Below are 26,705 nucleotides of genomic sequence, written 5' to 3'. Positions count from 1 at the left end.
TTTTCCTCTGGAGTTTATTAAAAAATATATAAGTTTGTGAATAAGAGCTTTTAAAAATAGTTCTATTAAAAGAGCTGTTGACATTTTGGACAAAAATTTTTTTCTGTGGGCATGGTTGGGTACACTGTAGGATGTTTAGCAGGATCTTTAGCCTCAGCCCCTCAGATGCCAGTAGCAGCCCGAGTGTGCCAAACAGAATTGTCTACAGGCATTGTCACTCTCCACGGGGGAAAAAATACCCTCTCCCTTCCCCACTGAGAACCACTTTATTAGAAGGAATAATCATTCATTAACATAAGACCTTAAGTGGGATAAGTGTACCAAAAAAATTAAAAAAAATTTTCTCCTTTCTGCTTTTAGGCAGGGGTCACATCCTAAAAGCAGATCTAGTCTCTCTTAGCCAGCACATGGTTTTTGAGCATCCATGAAGAGTGCCTGCGGAGAGGGTGTGCTGCAGGGGTGAGACAGTTGGGCAGTGAGAAAGTGTAGAGGTGTGTGTAGGGCTCAGGGAAGCCTGGAGGAGGGGGTGTTGAGCTCTAGGGGAGCCAGACATTTGTGCTTATGGAGGAAGAGGAGAGTCAGTGTTTGTGAGACTTCACAGAGAGAAGGCTGTGTGTAGACGTTGGGAAGATGGAAGAGAGCCTCACGGGTCTGGGGGTTTGGGAGAAGTTTGGTGTTACTGGCACATGTGGGGAATGATGGGAGTTGATGATTAGGACATATACTGTGAGTGTGAAGGAATTAGGGTTTTCTTAGTTCCCACCTTTGATTTCACTATAGAGTTCTCCAGGATCAGTTGTTTATCCATCTGTCTGTCTTTCCATCTATCTGTCCCTGTATCAAATATGTGAGGGCGTATAGGGCAGTTGTGGAAATAAGGAGGTAAACATGCAAAATCTCTGTCCTCAATATCATCGTTATGCTGACATGGATAATATGATAAAAGTTGAATAACGTAAGCGTGACAGGAAAACAAGGCAGTGTGACAGCGGAGGAATCGTGAGGTGCTGAGTCAGTGAGGTCCATCAGGTGTTGTTTTTTTTTTTTTAATTTTAAAATTTATTTTATTTTTTAAGTTCTAAAAAATTTTATTTTTTTAATTTAAATTCAAGTTAGTTAACATATATAGTGTAATAATGATTTTAGGAATAGAAATTAGTGATTCATCACTTACACATAACACCCTGTGCTCATCCCAACAAGTGCCCTCCTTAATGCCCATCGCCCATTTAGCCCATACCCCACCCAAACACCACACCAGCAACCCTCAGTTTGTTCTCTGTATTTAAGAGTCTCTTATGGTTTGTCTTCCTTTCTTTTTTTTTTTTTTTTTTATCTTATTTTTGTTTCCCTTCCCCTATGTTCATCTGTTTTCTTTCTTAAATTCCACATAGGAGTGAAATCATATGATATTTGCCTTTCTCTGACTAACTTAGTTTGCTTAGTATAATACACTCTAGTTTCATCCACATTGTTGCAAATGGCAAGATTTCATTCTTTTTCATCGCCAAGTAATCTTCCATTGTATCTATGTACCACATCTTCTTTATCTTCTTCATCAGTCTGTGGCTTTTGGGCTCTTTCCATACTTTGGCTATTGTTGATAGTGCTGCTATAAACACTGGGGTGCATGTGCCCCTTCGAATCAGCACTCCTGTATCCTTTGGATAAATACCTAGTAGTGTAATTGCTGGGTCGTAGGGAGTTCTATCAGTAATTTTTTGAGGAACCTCCATCTGTTTTCCAGAGTGGCCACACCAGTTTGCATTCCCACCACCAGCGCAAAAGGGTTCCTCTCTCTCTGCACCCTTGCCAACATCTGTCATTTCCTGAGTTGTTAATTTTAGCTGTTCTGACAAGCGTGAGGTGGTGTCTCATTGTGGTTTGATTTGTATTTCCCTCATCAGGTACTTCTAAGGGTGCAGGGTGAGTTGGACTAGCATGGGATAAAGAAGGTGTATTGTAAGGATGAGTGCTGATGCTTTTGGGATCGCATCTCATTCTGTCTCTCTGGCTGAGTCATTCTCCCCTCACTCTTCTGTCAACCTCTGTGGTGTTTTTAGTCCAAATCTGGACTGGTCACATTGGCTCATCTGAATAACCATCATCTCAGAGTCCTTCAAGCAACCCTCTTTGTTGGTGGCTGTGGATGGACTTCCCTTGGGTCAGTGTCCACTGTTGGTCCATTCAGAGGCACTTCTGCACTGTGGCCAGGGACAATCTCAGCTGGGTGGCAGCCTCCAAGAGGTTAATTTGTTCAGTGAGTGGTGAACAGGATATGTACTAGAACACAGAGGGTGATAGGATAGTGGAGAAAGACTTTTGGAAGATGTGAGATCATAAATTGAAAATTAACAGGATTTCTCATGCAGTGGTTTGTGGACTGGATCTGTCATATTGATTTGGTCACATTGATTAGGAAAAGAAAGACAAGGAAAGGTAGGTGCTTAAAAAATTCAAATCATTTACAAGATTTGGCCTTTGCCCACCTTTTCAGCTTTGTTAAGTGCCACCCTTGTCCTCGAACAGCCTTGAATGGCCTAATCCCTGTAGACATCTCCATAGCACTCTGTGCTTCTCTTGGTTCATTCATGTCACTTTTAACTGGTGGCATCTAAGAGACTGTAGTCTTTTGGGGCTTGTTCACATCTGTGTCTCTATGACTTAGCACGTGTTTCACACGTGGATATCAGTCAGTATTTATTAGATGAGTGTATTAAAGGTATTTAATAATCATTAGTATTGAAATACATATAATGTCTCCTTTTCCACATTCCGTAAGGCATCTTTATCTTTTAGAAAAGACCAGCATATTAATCAGGTACTTGGTGATACAATGTTTTTCTCCCAAATTTTATTGAGGTACAGTTGACAAAAGGATAGGTTACTTAAGTTTACAGTATGATTATTTGATATACATACACGTTGTGAAAGGATTCCTGCCAGGTTATATAATGTTAAGGCACACACTAAGGAAATCTAAGCACTTTTATTTTAAAAAAAAGAAAAGAAAAGAAAAGAAAAGAAAAGAAAAGAAAAGAGAGTCCTTTAAGGGCCGCCAGGGGTCAGTGTAATCAAAGAAATGTTATGGGAAGCAACCCGAGACCCTGTATTGGTCTCTGGTTTTTATCTTTCCTGGACTCCTGCACAACATTCAAAGATTGTTTATTGCTTATTATTGAACTCCTTTTTCTTTCAGCAGTAAATAATGACTGTGGTAGAAATATATTTATTATTTAAATAGTCCACCACTGTACACTATATTTTTGTTTTTCTAAGGCAGTGACCATTCTCAGGATTAGATCTCAGGGAAGGGAAAACATTTCAGAAGAATGTTTTGAAATTCCATTTGTCTCTAGTAAAAATATGGAGTGATCTTAGTATTAGACTTATTGGAGCTTTGATTTGTAGTGACTGTAATCAGTGTGGCATTCTTTTTTTTTTCTAAGTGTTTATTTATTTTGAGAGAGAAAGAGAGAGAGAGAGAGAGAGGGAGCGAGGGAGGGGCAGAGAGAGAGGAAGAGAGAGAATCACAAGCAGTGTCCACGCTCAAGATAGAGCCCTACTCAGGGCTTGATCTCACAACCATGAGATCAGGACCTTGACTTGAGATCATGACCATGAGATAATGACTTGAGCCAATATCGAGTTGGATGCTTAACTGACTGAGCTACCCAGGTGTCCCAATTAGCAAAGCATTCTTAAATCACCCTTTATGCTAGGCCAGAAAAAGAATCCTTTAGGTAAAGCACACTTGGTGGGCTCCTTGGCATTTCTACACCCGTAACATGTACCTTTATAGAATAAGTGTGAACGAGTCATTTATTATATACTAACCTTTCTAGGTTACTACATTTCTTTTGACCTTCCGGTATTGCTTTTCACTTTCAGGATTTTTAATGATGACTAACTATTTTGATTTCATAAAATTTCTAGGTTTTTATTCTTATTTTTTATCTCTTTATTGTGCAGTATATAATGGTAGAGCACACACAGTAAGTTCTCCGTATATTCACAGACATGCACTTTTTATAATGATAGTTTATTTATTTATTTAAAGTATTTATTTATTTTGAGAAAGAGAGAGAGAGAGAGTGAGCATGAGCAGGAGAGGGGCAGAGAGAGAGGGAGAGGAGAGAATCCCAAGTAGGCTCTGCACTGTCAGCACAGAGCCAGATGTGGGGCTCGATCACAAACCTTAAGATCATGACCTGTACCAAAATCCAGAGTTGGACGCTTAACTAACTGAGCCACCCAGGTGCCCCTATTATGCTAGTTTAATTACATTGCAAAGCAACTCTTGATAATAACTTTTAAGCTCTTTAAAAAAAATTTTTTAAATGTTTATTTATTTTTGAGAGAGACAGACAGAGTGCAAGCTGGGGAGGGGCAGAGATACAGAATCCGAAGCAGGCTCCAGGCTCTGAGCTGTCAGCGCAGAGCCTGACATGGAGCTTGAACTCATGGACTGTGAGATCATGACCTGAGCTGAAGTCAGACGCTTAACAGAATGAGCCACCCAGGTGCCCCTAAGCTTTTTTAAACTTAGGAAATTTAGTAAGAGCACTGATTTTTTTTTTTTTTTTTTTTTTTTTATGTGTGCTACTTATGCATGTACTTAATTTGTGTACCTGCCTGGAATGCGAATGGTTCTTTGCTGTGCTGGGGACTGTGCTTCTTCTCTTGAGAAGAATCACTATCCCTTTTTCCTTTAGTAGCACCTCCCCTGCCCCAACATTTCTGTCTTAACTTCCAGGAGCACTGCATCCTCCTCTTAGAGGGTAGAGGTTTATTTTAGCTATAATGCCTCTTCATAGAAGTGTGTTTTACAGAGTTGCTATGTTTCAGGTACATTAAAGGACAACTGGGGAGATGTGCTCCAGTTTAATAATCATCTTACAAATACACCTTGGGCAGATAACTTGTGAATGTTAAACACTGCTTATATTTTCATTGTTTTGCAGTACTTCTCTAGGTGCCTTATCTTTCTAGGTATCTACCTCTTGACTGGTATCCTTGGCTCTCCCAAATAGTTGCAATTTTGTTTTTCATTATTTTTAAAGTAGACTCAGCACCGAACGTGGGGCTCAGACTTATGATTGTGAGATGAAGAGTCTCATGCTCTATTGACTGAGCCTTTCCTTTTTTTTTAATGGTGGTAAAATATACATGAAATTTACTATCTTAACTTTTGAGTGTATGGTTTAGTGGTATTAAATATACTCACATTGTTGTCCAGCCATCACTGCCATCGATCTCCTGAACTCTTTACATCTTGCAGAACTGAAACTGTTGACCCACTAAACACTAACCTCCCATTCCTCCTCTTTTCCATCCAGGGGCAACCACCATTCTACTTTCTGTCCCTATGAACTTGACTACTCTAAGTACTTTATATAGGTGGGGCCATATAGTATTTGTTTTTTGTTTTTGTTTTTGTTTTTTGTGACTGGCTTATTTCACCTAGCATAATATCCTCAAGGTTTATCCATATGGCAGCATGTGTCAGAATTTCATTCCTTTTTAAGGCTGAAAATATTCCATTGCATGTATAACCAGGTTTCATTACAAATGATCTTTCATCTATGATTTAAAAATTATATTCCAGGTTTAGAGGTTCTTTAAAACCTTTTTTTTTTTTAATTTGAGATAGAGATAAAGAGAGAGAGAATGAGAGAGAGAGAGACAGCAAGGGGAGGGGCAGCAGGAGAGAGAGAGAGAGAGAGAGAGAGAGAGAGAGACAGAGAGAGAGACAGAGAGAGAGACTCATGCAGGATCCATGCTCAGTGTGGAGCCCGACACAGGGCTTGATTCCACAACTCAGGGATCATGACCTGAGCCGAAATTAAGAGTTGGACACTCAACAAGCTGAGCCACCCAGGAGTCCCTAAAAGTTGTTGAAAAGAATGGCTTGTGTTGGTGTCTGAACACCAGGCTCCTGGAGCCAGGAGGGACCTGGCCATACCAGCCCTTTCCCTGGGGGTAGCCCACAGTCCTCAGTTGCAGGACTCTGGGTGACCCCAGAATTGGCACTCCTGTTTCTCTGAGAACCTGAAGGAAGAGCCTGAGTCACAGAGAAATCCTGCTCAGTTGATAATTGTAGCTCTTACCCTTTTTCTACAGCGACAGATGGAAGCCTGTGTTCCCTTCTAGAGGAGCTCATGCAGCTAAGTTGAGCGTGTGAAGTTCCACTTGCTAGAACTTACCAGTGTTCTCAAACAGCAGTGTGCCTAAGAGTCAACTGACTGGGGAGCTTGTTTAAGATGCAGAGTTCAGGGCCTACCCCCAGATCCCAAGTCAGTATTGCTGGCACATGACCTAAGAATTTGCATTTTAAATGAACACTCTGGGAAATTCCGTTGTTTTTCTGGACCACATCTTGAGAAATGCTGATTTATGTCCGCAGTCAGGAGTCTTTACTTTCTATCTATTCTGCTGAGAGACAGTGTTGGGTAGTATAAAAGATGTAGAACAGGAGATGGACCCCCAATTCATTCTTTAATTTTCTAGTGGTGAGACTCTGGGCTGTTTACTTTGACTCTCTAGGTAAGTAGCTCTATGGAGCTCTCTGGTACCCTAGCTTACTATAGCAAATTTTTGGGGAAAATCTATATTTTTACAACAGCTTCTCTGGTGATTTAGATGCACAGCCAGCGTGGGAACCACTGAACTAGGTAATCATGTGGTTTCTTCTAGTTGTAAGTGACTGTGGTTCTCAGCCCTTGTCTCACTCTGAAGCAGTGTTAGGGTGGGGACAAGTAATTGAAGGTAGAGAACTCAACTCAGTAGTCCCAAGACTTGAAATTAGTCCTTTGGAACCCTGTCTGATACATGTGGGTGTCAAGTTATTATGCAAATCAGAAGCAGTCTGCAACAAATTGTTCCTTTGTTTACAGCAGTTTCATGTATTTTCTTTCAAGTTAATTATTGTGGAAAGGTTAGTAAGGATTGCTAGCATCTCATGGCTTTTTATAGCCTTTTAGACTGCTCCTTATCTTTCTGGCCTTGCTGCCTAGCTATGGCCTGGGTCAGTTTCCTTCTGCTGGAGCTATTTGTCCTTTGCAAAGGAGCACATCTTTGTTTGGACAGTTCCTGTCCTTGAAGCTCTCTGTAAGTAGCATCTGGTAACCCTTCCCCTGGCTTGTGATGACAGCTTAACAGAAAGCATGGAGCAAACTGTGACAGGTCAGAAAACAGTGGCATCCTCTCTGGAATGTAGATGTAGCTTCCAAAATACTTTTGCTAGCCTCTGCTTAAAGGAAGACTGCTTTTTTTGGGAAAGACTTCAAGTTCTTACTTCCATGTGCTGGGAGAGAGGGGAGGGGAGTTGGTTTTAAAATTCTGATTTCTTACAGCGGCAACTGGCAGGTCAACACTTCATTCTCTGTTCTTCCACGGGTCCTTATACACACCTTTACTACAGCACTTACTGATCAGAGCAGTTGTTTCCTTTTTTTTTTTTTATTGCGGCAAGATATAAATAACATAAAATTTACCATTGTAGCCATTTTTAAGTATATAGTTCAGTGGCATCAAGTACATTTACATCCATCACCACCATCAATTTCCAGAATTTGTCTCATCTTTCCAAACTGTGGTCAGTGTAGTTAAAAAAAGTTTTTTTTCAATGTGTATTTATTTTTGAGAGACAGAGACAGAGTGTGAGCGGGGAAGGGGCAGAGCAAGAGGGAGACACAGATCCAATGCAGGCTCCAGGGTCTGAGCTGTCAGCACAGAGCCTGATGTGGGGCTTGAACCCACAAGCCGTGAGAGCATGACCTGAGCTGAAGTCAGACGCTCAACAGACTGAGCCATCCAGGGTGCCCCAGGGTAGTTTTTTTTTAAATGTCTATTTTTTTGAGAGAGAGAGAGCATGAGCAGGGGAGGGGCAGAGAGAGAGGGGGACAAAGGATCAGAAGTGGGCTCTGTGCTGACAGCAGCGAGCCTGATGTGAGACTTGAACTCAAGAACTGTGAATTCATGACCTGAGCCGAAGTTGGACACTCAACCGACTGAGCCACCATTCTAGTTTTAAAAAATATGACTGCCTTATTTAGTAGACTGTGAGTTGCTTAAAGACAGGAATTCTATTTTCATTAATGTTCATATTTATTCTGGCTAATAAAGTATTTGATCTGTTGTAGGAACCCATTCATGCATGTGGGATGAAAGAATAAGTGAATGAACAGTTTCTTCTAGACTATTGCTATTAATTATTATCCTCTGTGGTATTCTTTGACTTAGAGTTCTAGTCTTCCATATACTACCAAACTTAGAAGAAATATGTTCATGTATTTGCATTTTGAGAATATGTATAGCTGCTGTATTTGAGGCACCTGTGAGCCAGTGGAAAACAGGCCTTTTGGATTAATGTTCTGGACTTTCTGATTCTGAAAATTAAAAAAGGTTTCAGTCAAGAACTGAATATCCTAGCCTCTTATAAACTTCTGTAGTGAGCTGTTTGATCTGCTATTGTTAGTCCTTTGGTGGTATGCATTTTGATTTCTGGACCTCAACCTAATTTTTTTGAGGAGTTCCTTGTCTTGTTCTTTTCCTCCAAAAGCCACCCCAGGAGTGCCCTTCAAGGGTGTTTTACCTGCTGTCCTCTTCAGGTACATCTTAATGGCATCAGGCAGAAACTCTGGGTCAGGTATTAGCGTATCAGTGAAATGGAGGGTGCTAGGAAGCCATCAGCACATAGCAAGGTTACCCCGTTCAACCTCCTCATTTTATGGAAGAAGAGTTGGAGAGAAGTAATGTGACCTGGTTAGGCTCACACAGTGTTATGGTAGGGTCAGAGCTAGAAGCTAGATTTCCTGACACTTTCAGCTGAATAACATTAAATTATTTAATATGTACTGTAATTGTTGTTTAAAGATAGTCATGTTTTTGGTTGAGTTTAGACGTCAACAGATCTTGCTGTATACATTGGTGGAGAAGATGCCCACATCTATGACATGATTTGAGGGTGCCAATCACTCCTTCACACATTAGATTGTTTCCTTGTTTTATATTTGGCTTTTAAAGTTTTTGTTTTAATTCCAGTTAGTTAACATACAGTGTTATATTAGGTTCAGGTGTATAATATAGTGATTCAACAGTTCTATACATTGCCTGGTGCTCATCACAGCAAGTGCACGCCTTAATCCCTTTCACCTATTTCACCCATCCCCCCACCCACTTCCCCTCTGGTAAGAGTCTGTTTCTTGGTTTGTCTCTCTTTTTTTTTCTTTCCGCTCCTTTGTTTTGTTTCTTAAATTCCACATATGGTATTTGTCTTTCTCTGACTGACTTACTTTGCTTAGCATTATACTCCCTAACTCCGTCCATGTTGTTGCAAATGGCAAGATTTCATTCTTTTTTTATGGCTGAGTGACATTACAATATATTTATATACCACATCTTCTTTATCCATTTATCAAGTGATGAACACTTAGGCTGCTTCCATAGTTTGGCTATTGTAAATAATGTTACTATAAATATCAGGGTGCATGTGACCCCTTGAATACGAAAGTATTCTTTGGTTAAATACCTAGTAGTGCAAATGCTGGATCATAGGGTAGTTCTGTTTTAAAATTTTTGAGGAACCTCCATATTGTTTTGCACAGTGGCTGCATCAGTTTGCGTTCCATCAACAGTGCATGAGTTTTCCTTTTTCTCCACATCCTTGCCAACACCTGTTGTTTCTTGTGTTGTTGAATTTAGCCATTTTGACAAGTGTGAGGTGATATCTTATTAAAACTTTGATTTGCATTTCCCTGATGGTAAGTGATGAACATCTTTTCATCTGTTCTTCTGTTCATCTGTTTCATCTCTTCATCTGTTCACCTGTTCTTCTGCCTATTTTTTAAAATTGGATTATTTGTTTTTTGGGTGTTGAGTTTGATAAGTTCTTTATAGATTTTAGACACCAACCCTTTATCAGATATGTCATTTGCAAATATCTTCTCCCATCCTGTAGGCTGCCTTTCAGTTTTGTTGATTGTTTCCTCTGCAGAAGCTTTTTATTTTGATGTAGTCCCAATAGTTTATTTTTGTTTTTGTATCCCTTGCCTCAGGAGAGATATCTAGAAAGAAGTTGCCATGGTCGATGTCAAAGAGGTTAGGTTGAGAACAACCTACCTTCTAGGATTTTTTTGGTTTCAGGTCTCACATTGAGGTCTTTAATCAACTTTGAATTTATTTTTGTATATGATGTAAGAAAGTGGTCTAGTTTCATTTTTTGCATGTTGCTGTCCAGGTTTCCCAACACCATTTGTTGAAAAGATTGTCTTTTTCCATTGGATATTCTTTCTTGCTTTGTTGGAGATTAATTGACCATGTAGTTGTGGGTTTATTTCTGGGTTTTCTGTTCTTTCTGTGGATCTGTGTCTGTTTCTATGTTAGTACCATATTGTTTTGATTACTACAGCTTTGTAATATAATTTGAAGTCTGGAATTGTGATGCCTCCAACTTTGCTTTGCTTTGGCTATTTGGGGTCTTTTGTGGTTTCATGCAAATTTTAGGATTGTTTTTCTAGCTTGGTGAAAAATCCTGTTGCTACTTTGATAGTAATTGCATTAAATGTGTAGATTCCTTTGTGTAGTCATAGACGTTTTAACAATATTTGTTCTTCCAGTCCATGAGGTTGGGATGTGTTTCCATTTCTTTGTCTGATAAGTTCTTCAGTGTTTTATGGTTTTCAGAATACAGGTCTTTCACCTCTTTGGTTAGGTTTATTACTAGGTATCTTACTGCTTTTGGAGCAGTTGTAAATGGGATTAGTTTCTTTTTCTACTGCTTCATTATTGGTGTATATAAATGCAACAGATTCTGTACATTGATTTTGTATCCTGTGATTTTACTGAATTTATTAGTTCTAGCAGTTTTTTTTTGTGGAGTCTTTCAGTTTTTCTATATATAGTATTATGTTATCTGCAAATAGTGAAAGTTTTACTTCTTCCTTGCCAATTTGGGTGCTTTCTATTTCTTTTTGTTGTCTGATTGATATGGTTAGGACTTCCAGGACTATGTTGAACAAAAGTGGTGAGAGTGGACATCCTTGGCTTGTTCCTGACCTTGGGGAAAAGCTCCAGTATTTTCCCATTAAGGATGATGTTATATTTTTCATATATATGGCCTTTATTATGTTGAGGTATGCTCCCTCTAAATCTACTTTTATTATGAATGTATGTTGTACTTTGTCAAATGCTTTTTATGCATGTATTGAAATGATCTTATAGTTCTTATCCTTTCTCTTATTGATGTGCTATATCATGTTAATTGTTTTGCAAATATTGAACCACTCTTGCAATTCAGGAATAAATCCCACTTGATCGTGGGGCATGATTTTTTTTAATGTATTATTGAATTTAGTTTGCTAGTATTTTGTTGAGGATTTTTGCATCTATGTTCATCAGAGATATTGGCCTGTAATTCTCTTTTTTAGTGGTGCCTTTATCTGGTTTTGGTAACAGGGTAATGCTGGCCTCATAGAATGAATTTGGGTTTTCCTTCCTTTTCTGTTTTTTAGAATGGTTTGGGAAGAACAGGTATTAACTCTTATTTAAATATTTGGTAGAATTTGCCTGTAAGGCCTTTTGACTTTTGTTTTTTGGGAGGTTTTTTTTTTTTTTGGAGTTTTTTGATTACTGATTCAATTTCTTTGCTGGTTATTGGTCTGTTCAAATTTTATATTTCTTCCTGTCTCAGTTTTGGTAGGGTATAGGTTCCTAGGAATTTATCTATTTCTTCTAGGTTGTCTAATTTGTTGGCATTTAGTTTTTCATAATACCCCTTATAATTATTTGTATTTCTGTGGTGTTGGTTGTTACTTCTCCTCTCTCATCTGTGAATTTATTTATTTGAGTTTCACATTGGGTTGTTTTCAACATGTATCACATTCTGACCACAAGAACCATGGCTTTAGACTGAAGATTTTGAGTGCTGGAGACTCATGTTATAGCATACAGGCTATCTGGTAGGGGAAATAGGCTAACATCCATTAATGTATTAGTAAGGATTACTTTGCTGTAACCTAGCAGACTATATAATCTTGGTGATATAAGACATAGAGGAATAATTTTTGAAGAACTTTTTATTTTGAAGTAGATTCATAGAAAATTGTGAAGATAGTATGGAGAGGTCCTGTGTGCCCTTTACACAGTGTACTAAATGGTTTTATCTTGCATTATTCTAGTACAACCTCAAAAACAGGAACTTGACATTGGTATGATGTGAGTATATAGTTCTATAAGATGCTCAGTTTTCAATGGCATAGAGGGAGTTTTGGAAAGTTACAGCTCTTTGGACTCTGCTGGTGACAGCCCTGGGTCCCAGGTGGGACACTAAAATGAGTACTGTGTCCCTGGGTAGAGTGAGAAAAGAAGAAATGAGCAAGAAATGGAATTATTTTGCTTCAAGGGTAATTTTCCCATTCAATACAGAGTTGTAGCTATGCTTCTCCTTTTTCCTCTTGCTTGAGATAGGTGCCCAAGAAAGGTGGCCATGTGGCATATCTTTAAAAACTTTTATTCTTTTTACTTTCAGTAGGAACAGAGAGGGTTAAATGAGTGTGTGTGTGTGCGTGCACGCGCGTGTGTGTGTTTTAAAGAGAGTATACTTCTAGTTAGCACTTTTCTGGTAAGGAAACCAGTTTGTCTCTTGTACAGCATAATATATTTGTACTGCAAATGGAGAAACTTTTTAGGAGCATGCATGTGCTTGTGGCATTGGGTGTCTGGTCCACCATCCTTCTAACTGGAGTCTTATATGGTCTATGTCTTGGTTATTCATTAGATCCATTTTCCCCAAGTCCTAGTACTATGAGTAACTATCAGGTATAGAACAAATTATGTTCATCTTTAGTTTAGTTACAGTCTTTTAAAAAACTTAAAAAAATGTTTAATTTTGAGAGAGAGAGAGAGCCAGAAAGAGAGAGTGCGTGAGTGGGGGAGGGGCAGAGAGAGAAAGAGACAGTATCCAAAGCAGGCTCTGTCTGAGCTGTCAGCACAGTCTGCCCTGGGGCTCGAACACATAAACTGTGAGGTCATGACCTGAGCTGAAGTCAGATTCTGAGCCACCCTAGTTAATAGTCTTGATGAGTACCAGAATGTTTGTAATTCTTTCTAAAATGAGAGAATGGATTGAGGAAAATGCTGTCTGATGGGGGAGATTCTGGTCTCTCCCTTCTTACTCTCAGTAGATAATCTTTCTTTCTACTTCATAAAAAACCGAAGTTATCAGATAGGAATTTCTTTAAACTGCTCTGCCAGATTTACATGTCTACCTGTGTGTGTACCCATCTCATGGTCCTCTTCTTTTACCGAAAGATGTAATTCTTCATATCTAAGACCAAAACCTCAACCTCTTCCCTGGTTTCTCCCTTCTACTTTCTCAGAAACCTTACAATGTTAATTATCTCTTCTTTCTCCTGAATCTTCAACCTGGATCTCTCTCTCCTGGATCTTTCCACAAAATCTAGTATGTTCAAGTCTCTCACAGGATTAAGGAGAGAGGGAGAGGGGGAGGAGGAGCGAAAGGGAGGGGGGATGGGCGGGGAGAAAGAGAGAGAGACAGAGAGACAGGCAGACACTGAACTCTGACCCTAGTTTCCTTGCCGGTAACTACTTTTTTTCTTTCCCATTCTAGCCAATTTTTTTTCTTAAGTTGTCTCATCTCTGTACCTCCCACTTCCTCCCCTCACTCCAATTTGGTACTTAAGTTTCTTTCTACTAGTTTGCTAGCCTGGGTTCTTCTCCTTGTCTTCTTTTGTCATGTATTCTTTCATACATATGGGGATATTGTAGAGTTTGGCTTTAAATTTCTTTCGTTTCTCACTCTAGACAAGTTAATTAATAGATATGGTTGCATTTTTCATCTATACACTAATGACTTTCAAATTTGTCTGAGAGAACCCAGAGCTCTGTGTTGCAGACCTTTATAACCATCTGCCTACTTAACATCTCTGCTTGGATGTTTTAAAGGCATCCTGAACTCCTCGTATACAGTATCATTCTTATAATCATCGCTCACCACACCTGGCTCTTTTCCAGCGTTCTTTATCTTACTGAATTAGTCCATTTCCATCCAGTTATTCAAGCTGGTACCCTTGGAGTTTCCTTGACATTTCATCTCTCCTACCATCCTTATCCAGACCTTCACCAGTTCCCACAGATTGTACCCTTAAATATATTTCAAATCCATCTACTTTTACTTCTCTTTATTTTCACCTCTGCCTTTTTTGTCCAAGCCACCATTATATTTTCCCTAGATATTTACAGTTTCTCTTAATGCATCTCCCTACATTTACTTTTTTCCTCTTGTAATCAGTTCCTTACATAGCAGTGAAAGTAATCTAAACATTAAATTGGATCATGTTATTTCTCAGCTTAAAACTCTCCAAAGGCTTTCCATTGCCCTCAGAATAAAATTCATGTGTTTTACCATGGCCTACACAAGGCCTTGCCTGATCTGACTACTTTTCCAGCCTCATCTTCAAGTTTCATAATTCCCTATGAATTTAATTCACAACTTTTATCATTGTCTATAATTATATATTTATGTGTATGATTATTTGATAAATATATTTCTTTTCACCAAATTAAAAACCCCATCCTGGGAAGGTGTCTGTCCATCACTTAGCACAATGCTGGCACTTAGGTTCAATAATTCTCTGTTGAAGGATGGATGAATGAAAGCATTTGTTTTGTTTGCGGTGTAGTTCTGTTAGTTCTGATTCAGTAATGGGGTGGGAACTGGGCATCTCTGTTTATTGAATCTACCACAGTTGATCCCGATGCCTGGCTTGAAAACTCCAAGAGAAATATGTTGCAACTACACTTTAGGCCACAGATGTTTAGACTCTAAACAGGAAAGGAAAGGACAATGTGAATGTTAACAAACATTTCCGTTCTTTTGCACATCTATCATTTCTCCAAGTAGGTCAATATACATCTACTGAGACTTTTATGGATGATACTTTCATTGTGATTTCTTTTTAATTTTTAAGTTATTTGCTAATTTTATGGTAAAAATGAAAGAGGAAAAAGATAAGATGTTAAACAATTCTTGTTCTGTGGGAAAAAGATAAATGTTACACACTTATTGTTCTGTAGGTATTAGGCTTAAGCATAGGATAATTAGTAGGAATCTGAATGAAACTAAAAATATAGAATTTTCTTAATGTACATTAGGTGGGAAGAAATGCCAGTCTAAGTAAACACCCAAAGATGATAAGACACAAAACCTACTTTCAAGGAGCTTACAGTCAGGGAAGACTTCATGTAATAATTGGAAAGAGCACTAGGTTGGGAGTTACATGACGTGGGGCCTCATGCTGTGGTCAAGGGACTGTGGACAAGTTCTTTCAGCTCTGGATCTGTTTTCCTCAGCTCTAAAATAAGGAGTTTGGGTCAGAGGACTTGTAAGCCTCTTCACATCTTTAAAAATTCCATGCTTCAACTAGATGGAGGTGGAGGGCACTGTAAGACTCAGATGGGGACCGTGGGGGAGAGGTGGAACGAGGTGCGGAGCTAGGTGACAGCAGTAGGGTTGGGAGCAAGCACTTGCCTGGGGTGGAGGCCCTGCAGAGAGTAATAGTTAAAGAGAATGTTGGAAGAGTTTGTGGGTCAAGCTATGGAGCATATTGGATATTAAGCTAATGTTTTAGATTTTATTTTATTTTATTTATTTTATTTTATTAAAAAAAATTTTTTTTTCAACGTTTATTTATTTTTGAGACAGAGAGAGACAGAGCATGAACAGGGGAGGGGCAGAGAGAGAGGGAGACACAGAATCTGAAACAGGCTCCAGAATGTCAGTGCAGAGCCTGATGTGGGGTTCGAACCCACGGGCCATGAGATCATGACCTGAGCCGAAGTCGGACACCCAACCAACCAAGCCACCCAGGCGCCTCTAGATTTTATTTTGTAGACAGTGGGGGCCTCTAAAAACTTTTATTTTACTTTGAATGTTAATGTTATAAATTTCATATACTTCGGAGGACAAAGAAAGCAAAAATCTTATGTGAATGAGTTTCTTATTATAAAAGATATAAAAATTACACTTTTGTTATTTTTCTCTGATTATAAAAGTAACGCATGCCCAATGTAAAAACACCAAAACGTTATTCAGTAGAAAGAATGACATGTTGTCATGATAAACCTCTGAAAAACAACAACAAAAAATGTCATTGATATTTGTTGTCTTGTTGATTTTTGTAGTGTGACATGATTACAGTAGTATTTTAGGAAGATCATAGCATGTGAGGTGATTGAAAGGAGAGGAACTGAAGTCAGGGAGATGCCAGAGGGTTAGTATCATTGCTTAGCAAGTACAGCCTACCTTCTGTGTTAGGTTATAACAGTCTAGTCTGAAGGTAATAGGAGATTGCTTTAGGGGAGCAGCACAAACTAAAGAGGAATCGGTGAATTCAAGAGACACTTTGAAGGAAGATTCATCAGGTTTAGGGACTGATTAGATCGGATTGTGAAAAGGAGAAAGAGAAATTTTAGATGTTATCTATCTATCTATCTATCTATCTCTCTATCTCTCTATCTATCTATTTAAAATGAGAGAGAGAGCAAGATAGTGCGAGTGGGGGATGGGGCAGAGAGGGGGGAGAGAGAGAATCTCAAGCAGGCTCTGTGTGGAGCGTGGATCCCGCAACCCTGGGATCATGACCTGAGCCGAAATCAAGAGTCGGACACTCAACCTACTGAGCTGCCCAAGTGCCCCAAAGGGTGTTAAATTAATTAAATAAGGAGGTCATTAGACTGATGTGGCTGTATTGCCATGGCTGACTACTTATGCAAACCAAAATCTAAGTCTGTGAATGCCTCAAGGTTACAAAATCAAAATGCTAAGGGTAACCAGTCACAAACAGCCAACTAAGGCTTTAAGTTATAGCCAATCACTAATTTCCTTACTTTGCTTCTGCCTTTTCTCTCTAAAAGTTTCTCCCTGAGCTCCTGTTGGTGGAGCATGCCTAACCAGTTGTTGGTCAGCACTGCCCAATTCCAATTGAATTCTGTTCACATAAACTCTTAAGATAATTTTATTTATTTTATTTTACTTTGTTTTATTTTAGAGAGAGAGAGGGAGAGGGAGTGGGGTGTAAGCTTGAGCAGGGGAAGGGCAGAAGGAGAGAGAGAGAGAGAGAGAGAGAGAGAGAGAGAGAGAGAATCTCAAGCAGGCTCCGGGCTCAGTGAGGAGCCCAATTTGAGTCTCATCCCATGGCCCTGGGATCATGACCTGAGCTGAAACCAAGAGTCGGACACTCAACTGACTCAGCCACCCAGGTACCTCAAACTCTTAAAATTTTTAATGTGTTTCAGTTTACCTTTTAACAGAGGTGACCCTGGGATTTTAAGTGTGGGCTCTGGGAGAAATTTGCCCATTACAGGGGAATTTGGGGCTGGAAACTTGGTTTAGGGAAGAGAGATGGGCAGGCTGATCAGAGGGAAATCACTACATTCAGCAGCTAAGCAGGGGAGCCGCCCAAAGCAACAGAGAATGAACAGCCAGGTTTGGAATGAGAGAACCAAGAAAGTACAGGCACAGAGCAGAGCAGAAGGGATTCAGAGAGGGTGGCTACAGCATTAGGTGCTGCAGAAGTCTCCAGGAGAACCAGGCCTGAGAGAGACTCCATAGGCAATTAGCAGAGACAAGGAGCCACCGCTTACTGAGTGCCCTTCCATGCCAGTGACATGGTAGTGGTGGAATCTGGGTGACAGGGGCAATAAAGAGTATAGACAGCTCATTTAAATCTTTTGTTTCTGAGAAGGAGAACATTAATATAGTATGTTGTGGGTACAGCAGCAAAAACACCATATGATTTCATTCCTATTATGGATTAAGGAGACATTTGTAGATCTGTCGAGAACTCTAACCATAACTGTTTCAGTGGGAAATCTTATGAGTCAGAATTGTCGATACCCTCTGCATCCCCAGCCTTTCTTAACATGAACAGTTGGCCTGTTTGGTGTGCCCAGTTATTTGTGTGTGACTGTGAGGTTGAACATGTATAACGTGAAAGGTGCAATACAAAAACCACAGCATTATTTTTTGCCATTTAGTCCTGCTCTTTGGGACACATTCTATCCTATTAGTTGGTTGAAATAAAGGGAAAATCCCACCATTTTTTGAGTTATTTTTTGGTAATAAAAGGTTCTGTCATTTTTGGTTATATCTATACACAAAAATGAGTCTATGTCCAATAACTAATATGTCCGGTCCAATAAAATCAAGTGCTATCTTGTCCCAGCTTGGGTCTTCTCTGGTCTGGCTGCTTCTCCCCGAGTCACTAAGCTGCATTCAACTCCTCCACGATTGAAAGAGGTGGAGGGAAGAGAGACAATGGGTAAAAAATTCTTACTTGATATGTAAAGATGAGTTATATGAATTTGCCAATATTTGTCCTACAAAAATGGCAATTTAACATGGCTCGACATGATACCATTGTCATCTGGCACCAGAACTCTCTGGGCTTGGCAGGTATTTAAAATAAACAACTTCCCTTCATAAAAGTCTTTTGTGGGTTCTTTGGAGCACCCCTACCATTGCTGGGAGGCTTTCCATTCAGTGTCTTTGATGCTTTTAAATTTGTCTCCTCCTCTGGCTGCTCTTCACTTTGTCTTCAGCTCCTAGGCATCTACAGTATACAGTATACCTTCCAGAGGTGCTCTCCCTGTGGGGGCTATTTTTTTTTTTTTTTTAATTTGAGAGAGAGAGAGAGAGAGAACACGCTGGGGAGTGGAGCAGAGAGAGAAAGAGAGAGAGAGAGAGAGAGAGAGAGAGAGAGAGAGAGAGAATCTTAAACAGGCTCTATGCTCAGTACGGAGCCTGATGTGGGGCTTGATCCCACAACCATGGGATCATGACCTGAGCTGAAATCAAGAGTCAGAGGTCAACCAACTGAGCCACCCAGGTGCCCCTGGAGGCGATTTTTGATCAGGACTGAAGACAGCCCCATGGTGGCTCTCTCTTTTTTGCATATCTAGTTGAGGGAAAATGGTCACACTTTCTTTGGTTCTTGCAACTTCAACTTGCAAGAAGTAGGCAACACTTCTTGCAACTCCCAATGCAACACTCTCTATTAGCTTAGCTGTCCGTGTGGCTGGCCAATACCAGTATTTGCTCTAAGGTTGTTCAGGCATGTCAGGTACCTGCCTACTGCCACTGATGTGTGAAAGCACATCAAAAACTTTCTCCTAAAATTCCTTTCTAGTTAATTTCCATCTTGACCCTTTTGGTTAAGTGTTGCAAAACTAGTTTTTTGGAAACCTCCTTTGCAAGTCCTATGTGCTAGAATTGCACCTGTTTGGGACTGTGGATATAGTTGGCATCTATTGTCTTGGGGGACAAAACCAAAACTGAGTCTGAAATAGTTCTATATTCGTTATGTGTGGATTTAGAAAGTTCAGTGCCTTTCTTAACCTTTAAATACAAATTAAATCCAGACACTGGAGATCAGTGCTGAAGCAGACTTTTGGGAAACTTAAACAATCATGTATGAACATAAATGTGCAAACAAAAATCCTTGCTTCTGTTTCTGGCATTTCTTTTTACTCGAGAAGCAAGAGTTGCTAGAAGCTTGCCTGCATGTTAATATATATATATTTTAAATGGTCATATAGTGTGCCATATTCCTTCCAGTTTATTAAAAATAGAAACTCTCTCAAGAGTTGGATGGCTTCGTGGTTAGACAAGGGAAATTCTGTAACTAGAATAGATGTTTTTAGCAATTTACATATCTTTAATTTGCATACAGTCATAACATATTTTAAAGGAACTAGTTAAAATAGTGTATTTTCTCTCTTTTCCCTTTCATTTGATTGATATTCATAACATATACCATCACAACAAATTATTGATTTAGGGATAAGGGGAACAAAGAAATGACAGAGATTACTGAGAATACCTCCTGTTTCTTCTTTTCCATTTCTCCTTTAGAATTTGGTTAGAAAGTCTAATGGAGACAGGCTTACGAGAGTGGATGTAAGTGCTTAAGAGTGGGCTTTGTAAGGGAGTGCTTTCTCCAGGGAACAGTGACCATCTGGGGCAAGTGGAACTGAGAAGATGTGGATGAGTCATGTATTCTTGCACCTGGAAAGGTGTTTGCTTAGAAGACATGCTGCTCAAGTGTTTACTCTTTCAGGTCAGCCTCCTTTAGTTGCTGGCAGAGTGAATGAGCACGAACTATATTTGATGAGCTAGAATAAACATGAAAACTCATTTTGAATCAGATTGTTTCTGTGGAGCTGAAGGAAAATTATTTAGTAAATGAAATTGTGCTTCATACACAAGCTCTGTTTTTTTTTTTTTCTTTTCTTTCTTCTCCATGTTTTCAGTTAAGGTTAGTCAATTTAGTTCAGCTAGAATTAGCATAGAACAATTTTACTTTTTAGACTAGCATTCCGCAAACCTTGGCCTACAGGCCAAATCCAGCCCAATGTCTGTTTTTGTAAATAAAGTTTTATTGGAACACAGTCTCATTGTTTACCTGCTACCTCAGTGCACAGTTGAATAGTTGCAACAGGGACCATATGGGCTTGTAAAGCCTAAAATGCTTCCTATCTGGCCCTTTATAGAAAAAGTTTGCACATATCTCTTTTATCCTTATGAAAGTACTCAGCATCAGTGTTTTTATGGTTATTTATGACATAAATTTCTATTAGTTTTAAGTGTTTCAGTATCTTCTACCATTCCTGATTATATGTTTTATAAAAATATTTAATAAAAATAACAACTCATTGTGAAAATTGGTATGACCTGATTGCCTAATGGACAATATGTTGAAAATTACAAAATCCATTTTTCTGTTTTTCAAACCCTTTGGACAGTAAAGTAATTTATTTCTTGATTTGCATTTCACCACTTATAAACACCCTGGGAAAACCTCATCTGCTACAAAGCACCCTGTCAGCACTTAGTTACAAAATGATTTTGTGATTTATTGGAACAATTTAAAATGATAGTGAAAAGAAGCACTTTTTTTTTTTTGCTGCCTTTTCCCCCCAGGTTTCCATGATGTTGGCTTCTTCCACTTGGCATTTATATTCCTTTCAGACACAAGGCGGAGAGTTAAGGTTACTCTATGGGCCATTTCACAAATGGCTGAGTCTTGTCAGTGTTGTCTGATTCTTCATATGAGAAGGTTATTTCAATTTCTGGCAGGAGATACTGTGTGATAATTGAGGCCAATCTAAAGAGCCCCATAAGAACCAGCCTAGGGACAAAATCAATTTGTTCATTTTATACATACATTCATTCAACAAACCTTGAAGGCATGCTGAATAGGTGCTGTGTTCCCAAAAATTTCATAGTCTGTTATAGGAGATGGATATGAAGCAGATAATTGTATTGTGGTAAGTAAAATGATGGAGTTACATACAAGTTATTATGGGAGGGAACCATATCTAACCTAATATGGGGAAAGGTGAAAAGGTCCCTGGAGGAGGCTAAATGCAGTTAAAGAAGTCCAGGACATTTTGTAGGACATTTGGATAGAAATGTCCAGAAAGTGGATTTGAGTCTGAATCTCTGGGCTGAGGTATAGGCTAGAGATAAAGATTTAGGTTTCTTTAGTATAGAGATGGCAGTTAAAACCATGAGAGTTGATGAGCTCACTTAAGGGTCTGGAGAATTAGAACAGTATTGGGCTCAGGGTGGGTAGGGCCAACATTTCGGGAGCAGAAAGAGGGACCACTAAGGACGGAAGGAAGGAGTCAGAAAGATCCTTAAGAGTATCAAGAGAACTCTTGTGTTGGGTTGGCACTTCATGGGGTAAACTATAAAGGATAAAAAATTATTCAGCATGAAGCTGGCCATCAAAGAACTTTCAGGAAGATAAACTACATACCTATTTATGATACACTTTTTACAGGGTAAAAAGGGACAGAAGGAAGGACTAAAGAACATTGAGGCTTAGAGTGCTGAGATTGCTTTTAGATTGGGGATTCAGGGAATATTTGAACTATGTCTTGGAAAATGAGTAGAGATGGAAGTATGTGTGGGTCTAGCATAGGAGAGACTAAGAGACAAAGCACAATGCATGAAACTGCAGGACACTGTCAGTCTTGCATTATTGCTCTTTACTATGTGTATCTCCATCTCTCAATTGACACTCCTATGCTGAGGACTGTAATTTGTCTTTACATAGCCTCATGTAGTATTTTTCATGTAGTACTCACTTAGTGTTTGCGATATATTTAACTTGACAGAGACATCATCATTGTTATAAAATTACTTATTCTGTAGACTCACCTGCTGACCTTAGTAATAAAGCAAAAATTAAAGACTAGAATTCTTTAAAAAATTTTTTTTTTAATTTTAGAGAGAGAGAGAGACGTAGAGAGAGAGAACACGAGTCGGGGAGAGGGGCAGAGGGAGAGAGAGAGCATCTTAAGCAGGCTCCATGCTCAGCACAGAGCCGGATGAGGGGCTTGATCCCATGAAACTGGGATCATGACCTTGGCCCAAATGAGGAGTCAGATGCTCAACCAACTGAACCATGCAGGCACCCCTAAGGACTAGATTTCTTATGTTTGTAAGTAAAATAGGCAATACAGGTAGATCACCTTCTTGATTTGATTTTTGAGGATGAGAAATTAGAATTTATAACTGAACTAAATACATGTATTTTATAACATTCCTATATAGGGCATGAAAACAATTTAAAATACAAGCCGCAAATCTGTAGATTATTAAGACTTTGATCAACACAATTTCTCTGGGATCTACTTTATTTATTATTATTTTTTTTAAGTAAATGAAAATTTGTTTTTTTCCTTTTATTTTTATTTATTATTTTTTTTTAAATTTAAATTCTAGTTAGTTAACATACAGGACAATACTGGTTTTAGTAGCAGAATTCAGTGATTCATCACTTACTTATAACACCAAATGCTTATCGTAGTAAGTGCCCTTCTTAGCACCCATCACCCATCTACCCTATCTCCTACCTCCCTCCCTCTGTCAACCCTCAGCTTGTTCTCTATCATTAAGAGTCTCTTATGGTTTGTTTCCCTTTCTTCTCTTTCCCACTTTCCCATATGTTCATCTGTTTTGTTTCTTAAATTCCACATAGGAGTGAAATCATATGGTATTTTTCTCTGACTGACTTATTTTCCTTAGCATAATACACTCTAACTCGATCTACATTGTTGCAAATGGCAAGATTTCATTGTTTTTGATGGCTAAGTAATAGTCCATTGTGCGTGCATATATATATATATATATATATATATATATATATATATATATATATACACACACATACATACACACATATATATATATATACCAGATCTTCTTTATCCATTCTTTAGTTGGTGGACACTTGGGCTCTTTTGGTAGTTTGGCTGTTGTTGATAATGCTGCAGTAAACATCAGGGTGCATGTACCCCTTTGAATCTGTATTTTTTTAATCCTTTGGGTAAATACCTAGGACTGCAATTGCTAGATCATAGGGTAGTTCTATTTTTAATTTTTTGAGAAACCTCTATTCTGTTTTCCAGAGTGGCTGCACCAGTTTGCATTCCCATCAACAGTGCAAGAGTGTTCCCCTTTCTCTGCATTCTTGCCAGCATCTGTTGTTTCCTGAGTTATTAATTTTAGCCATTCTGAGAGGTGTGAGGTGGTATCTCATTGTGCTTTTGACTTGTATTTCCCTATGATGAGTGATGTTGAGCATCTTTTCATGTGTCTGTTGGCCATCTGGATGTCTTTTTTGGAAAAGTGTTTATTCATGTCTTCTGCCCATTTCTTCACTGGATTATTTGTTTTTTGGGTGTTGAGTTTGATAAGTTCTTTATGGATTTTGGATACTAACCCTTTATCTGATATGTCATTTGCAAATATCTTCTCCCATTCTGTTGGTTGCCTTTTAGTTTTGTTGGTTGTTTCCTTCACTGTGCAGAAGCTTTTTATCTGGATGAGGTCCCAATAATTCATGTTTGCTTTTGTTCTCTTGCCTCTGGCGAAGTTGGCTGCCTGTCCTCATCTAGGATTTTGATGGTTTCCTGTGTCACATGTAGGTCTTTCATCCATTTTGAATTTATTTTTGTGTATGATGTAATAAAGTGGTCCAGTTTCATTCTTCTGCATGTCGCCATCCCGTTTTCCCAGCACCATTTGTTGGAGACTGTCTTTTTTCCGTTGGGTGTCATTTCCTGCTTTGTCAAAGATTAGGGATCTACTTTAAGTGATATCATCAAAACCAAGTTTCAGACAGTTATTTTGTTAGCATATAAGTAGTTACATTTGTTTTATACTTTGCAATGAACTCTATCCATCTTTTAGGATTAAGAAACAACTTGGTGTACGGTTGCTTGATTAACCAAGGATGATTTTTAAAAAACTAGTATTTTGTAGCTGCATCTGTGTATTTGCTTTGATAAACATAGGGAATCAGATTTAGAATACAATTTTTTTTTAAGTTTATTTATTTTGAGAGAGATAGTATGCGGGCCCTTGTATATGAGTGGGGAAGGGGCAGAGAGAGAGAATCCCAAGCAGGCCCACGTTCAGCATGGAGCCCTATGTGGGGCTTGATCTCATAACTGTGAGATCATGACCTGAGCCAAAATCAACAGTTGTATGCTTAACTGACTAAGCTACTCAGGCAACCCTAGAATACAAATTTTATTTTTGGAACTCCTTAGCTATTTTGAAGAGGTTCTATTTGATGTGTTAATCATAGATTTAGAGTGTACAGAAATATGGGGAATTAGAAAAAATGATATAATAATAGGCCACATGTTTTCTTGTTGATCTTGGAAAAGGAAATAATTAACAATATTTGTTAAAATAGGGTAGAATGCAGTGTTTTAGGAGTTGGATTAGAAAATAATCCAAGGAATTTGAAAGGTAGAAGATGTTGGCCCATGATGATTTTGTATTTTTGATTATGTGTAAATACTTGAATTATGTGTAACTTTATACATTGATTTTTTTTTGAGAGTTATATTCAGAACAAATCTGAAGTCATAGTTTGACATGTGTTATTCTTGCTTCGTAAATTCCTAAACTATCTAATTTAGTGTTCATTTTACAAATGATGGAAGTCAAATTAAGCAATTTGTTCAAATGCAGTGAAATATAGGTAGGTCATTTTTTTTAAATAATTTTTTTGTAATATTTATTTATTTATTTTTTGAGGGGAGTAGCAGAGAGAGAGGGAGACACAAAATCCAAAGCAGGCTTCAGGCTCTGAGCTTTCAGCACAGAGCCTGACGTGCGACTCAAACCCACAGACCATGAGATCATGACCTGAGCCGAGTTTGGATGCTTAACCGACTGAGCCACCCAGGTGCCCCGAAACAGGCCATCTTTTTATGATAGTAAATTGACAAGAAAAAATCAAGAAATCTCATAGGCTTCATGTTGTGGATGACTAAAAATAAACTTCCAGAAATTAAAATAAACTGTTTTGCTCATTAAATCATTATAAACACAGTTAAAAATAATTTTCTGAATCTTTTTAATACAGGTAAGTAAGCAAGCAAAATAAGTAAATAAGAACTCACATGTTTTCTTGTCTTTTTTTTTCTTCCTCCCAATAGGACCAGACATATTATCAATCATTTCAGGTTTCAGAATATGGTAAGAGTTCTTCAGTTTATTTTGAAGGAAAAAAATATTTGTTACTTTTCACAGAGATAAGAGAAATTTCTAAGAGATATGTTATTTAAAGTAAAAATCCTAGTGAAAGTAAAATCCTGGTGTTTCTTACAGACCTAATTTATTTTTTTTCTTTTTTAAAAGATATAAAAGGTCGTTGTAAAGAAAAAAAAGTAGGAAACAGATCACCTATAGTCTCATTATATGGTCTCTCTTATGCATAATTTTTCTTTTTTGTACTTGGTTGTGATCTTAACATATTTAAAGATTTGTAATTTTTAAAAACATAACATTAGTTATTTCCCATATTTTTCATTTGGTCAGCTTTGGTAAAGACAATCTGTTTAATTGGTAAATCTGTTTTTCCAATTGGTAAAACTGTTTAATTTGAGTAAATACTCTTCTTGCAGCTGTCATGTTTATATCACAGTCATGCACAGATAAAAACAGTGTGGCCCAACTATTTCGTTGGTGGTTGGAGGGAAGGAAAGATGAGCATGAAAGTATAGGATCTCACTATTAGTTATAACTTGAATGGCTATTTTGAGGTTACACATGAGCTTTTTCATTTGATTTGTGTCACTTTTTGACATTGTGTCTCATTCAGGGAATAGAAATTCTGGAAAGTAGTTTGTTTACACTTTTGTGGCTCAGGCTCCACATATCTTATATAGCACTGTCACTTCCTAAGTCTCATGATCCCCTAGAACAGGGGTCAGCAAATTTTTTTTTTCTAGAAAGGGCCAGATATTGGGGCGCCTGAATGGCTCAGTCGGACAAGTGTCCGACTTCAACTCAGGTCAGAGCCTCACGGTACGTGAGTTCAAGCCCTGCATTGGGCTCTCTGCTGTCAGCGCACAGCCTACTTAGGATTCTCTGTCTCCCTCTCTCTCTGCCCCCCCCCTGCTAATGCTTTCTCTCTCAAAAATAAATAAAACTTAAAAAAAAAAGAAGGGCCAAATAGTAATAGGTTTTGTGGGCCATAGGTCTCTGTCATAACTATTCAACTTTGCTATTGTAGCAGGAAGCAACCATAACAATATGTGAGTGAATGTGGCTGTGATCTAGAAAAATTTTATTTATAGACACAGAAATTAAATTT

The 26,705-nt window shown here is 38.5% G+C and overlaps 1 protein-coding gene across 6 annotated transcripts in view; it reads left to right on the top strand.

The window, feature by feature from the left end:
* The window catches only part of CD109 (CD109 molecule), a 168,502-nt gene that overhangs the window by 66,169 nt on the left and 75,628 nt on the right, over positions 1 to 26,705 (top strand). For all 6 annotated transcript variants that reach the window (XR_002071968.2, XM_053904723.1, XM_053904722.1 and 3 more), the window contains one exon: positions 25,546 to 25,585. Coding sequence is in view for 5 of the 6 variants with exons in the window: in XM_053904723.1 (XP_053760698.1) it covers positions 25,546 to 25,585 (40 nt within the window). In the remaining variant the exon portion in view is untranslated. The remainder of the gene's footprint in view (positions 1 to 25,545; positions 25,586 to 26,705) is intronic.

Source organism: Panthera pardus, unplaced genomic scaffold (assembly GCF_024362965.1).
Source record: "Panthera pardus isolate Hobbes unplaced genomic scaffold, ASM2436296v1 HiC_scaffold_17, whole genome shotgun sequence".
NCBI lineage: Eukaryota > Metazoa > Chordata > Mammalia > Carnivora > Felidae > Panthera > Panthera pardus.
This window is presented reverse-complemented; position numbering and strand designations above follow the sequence as displayed.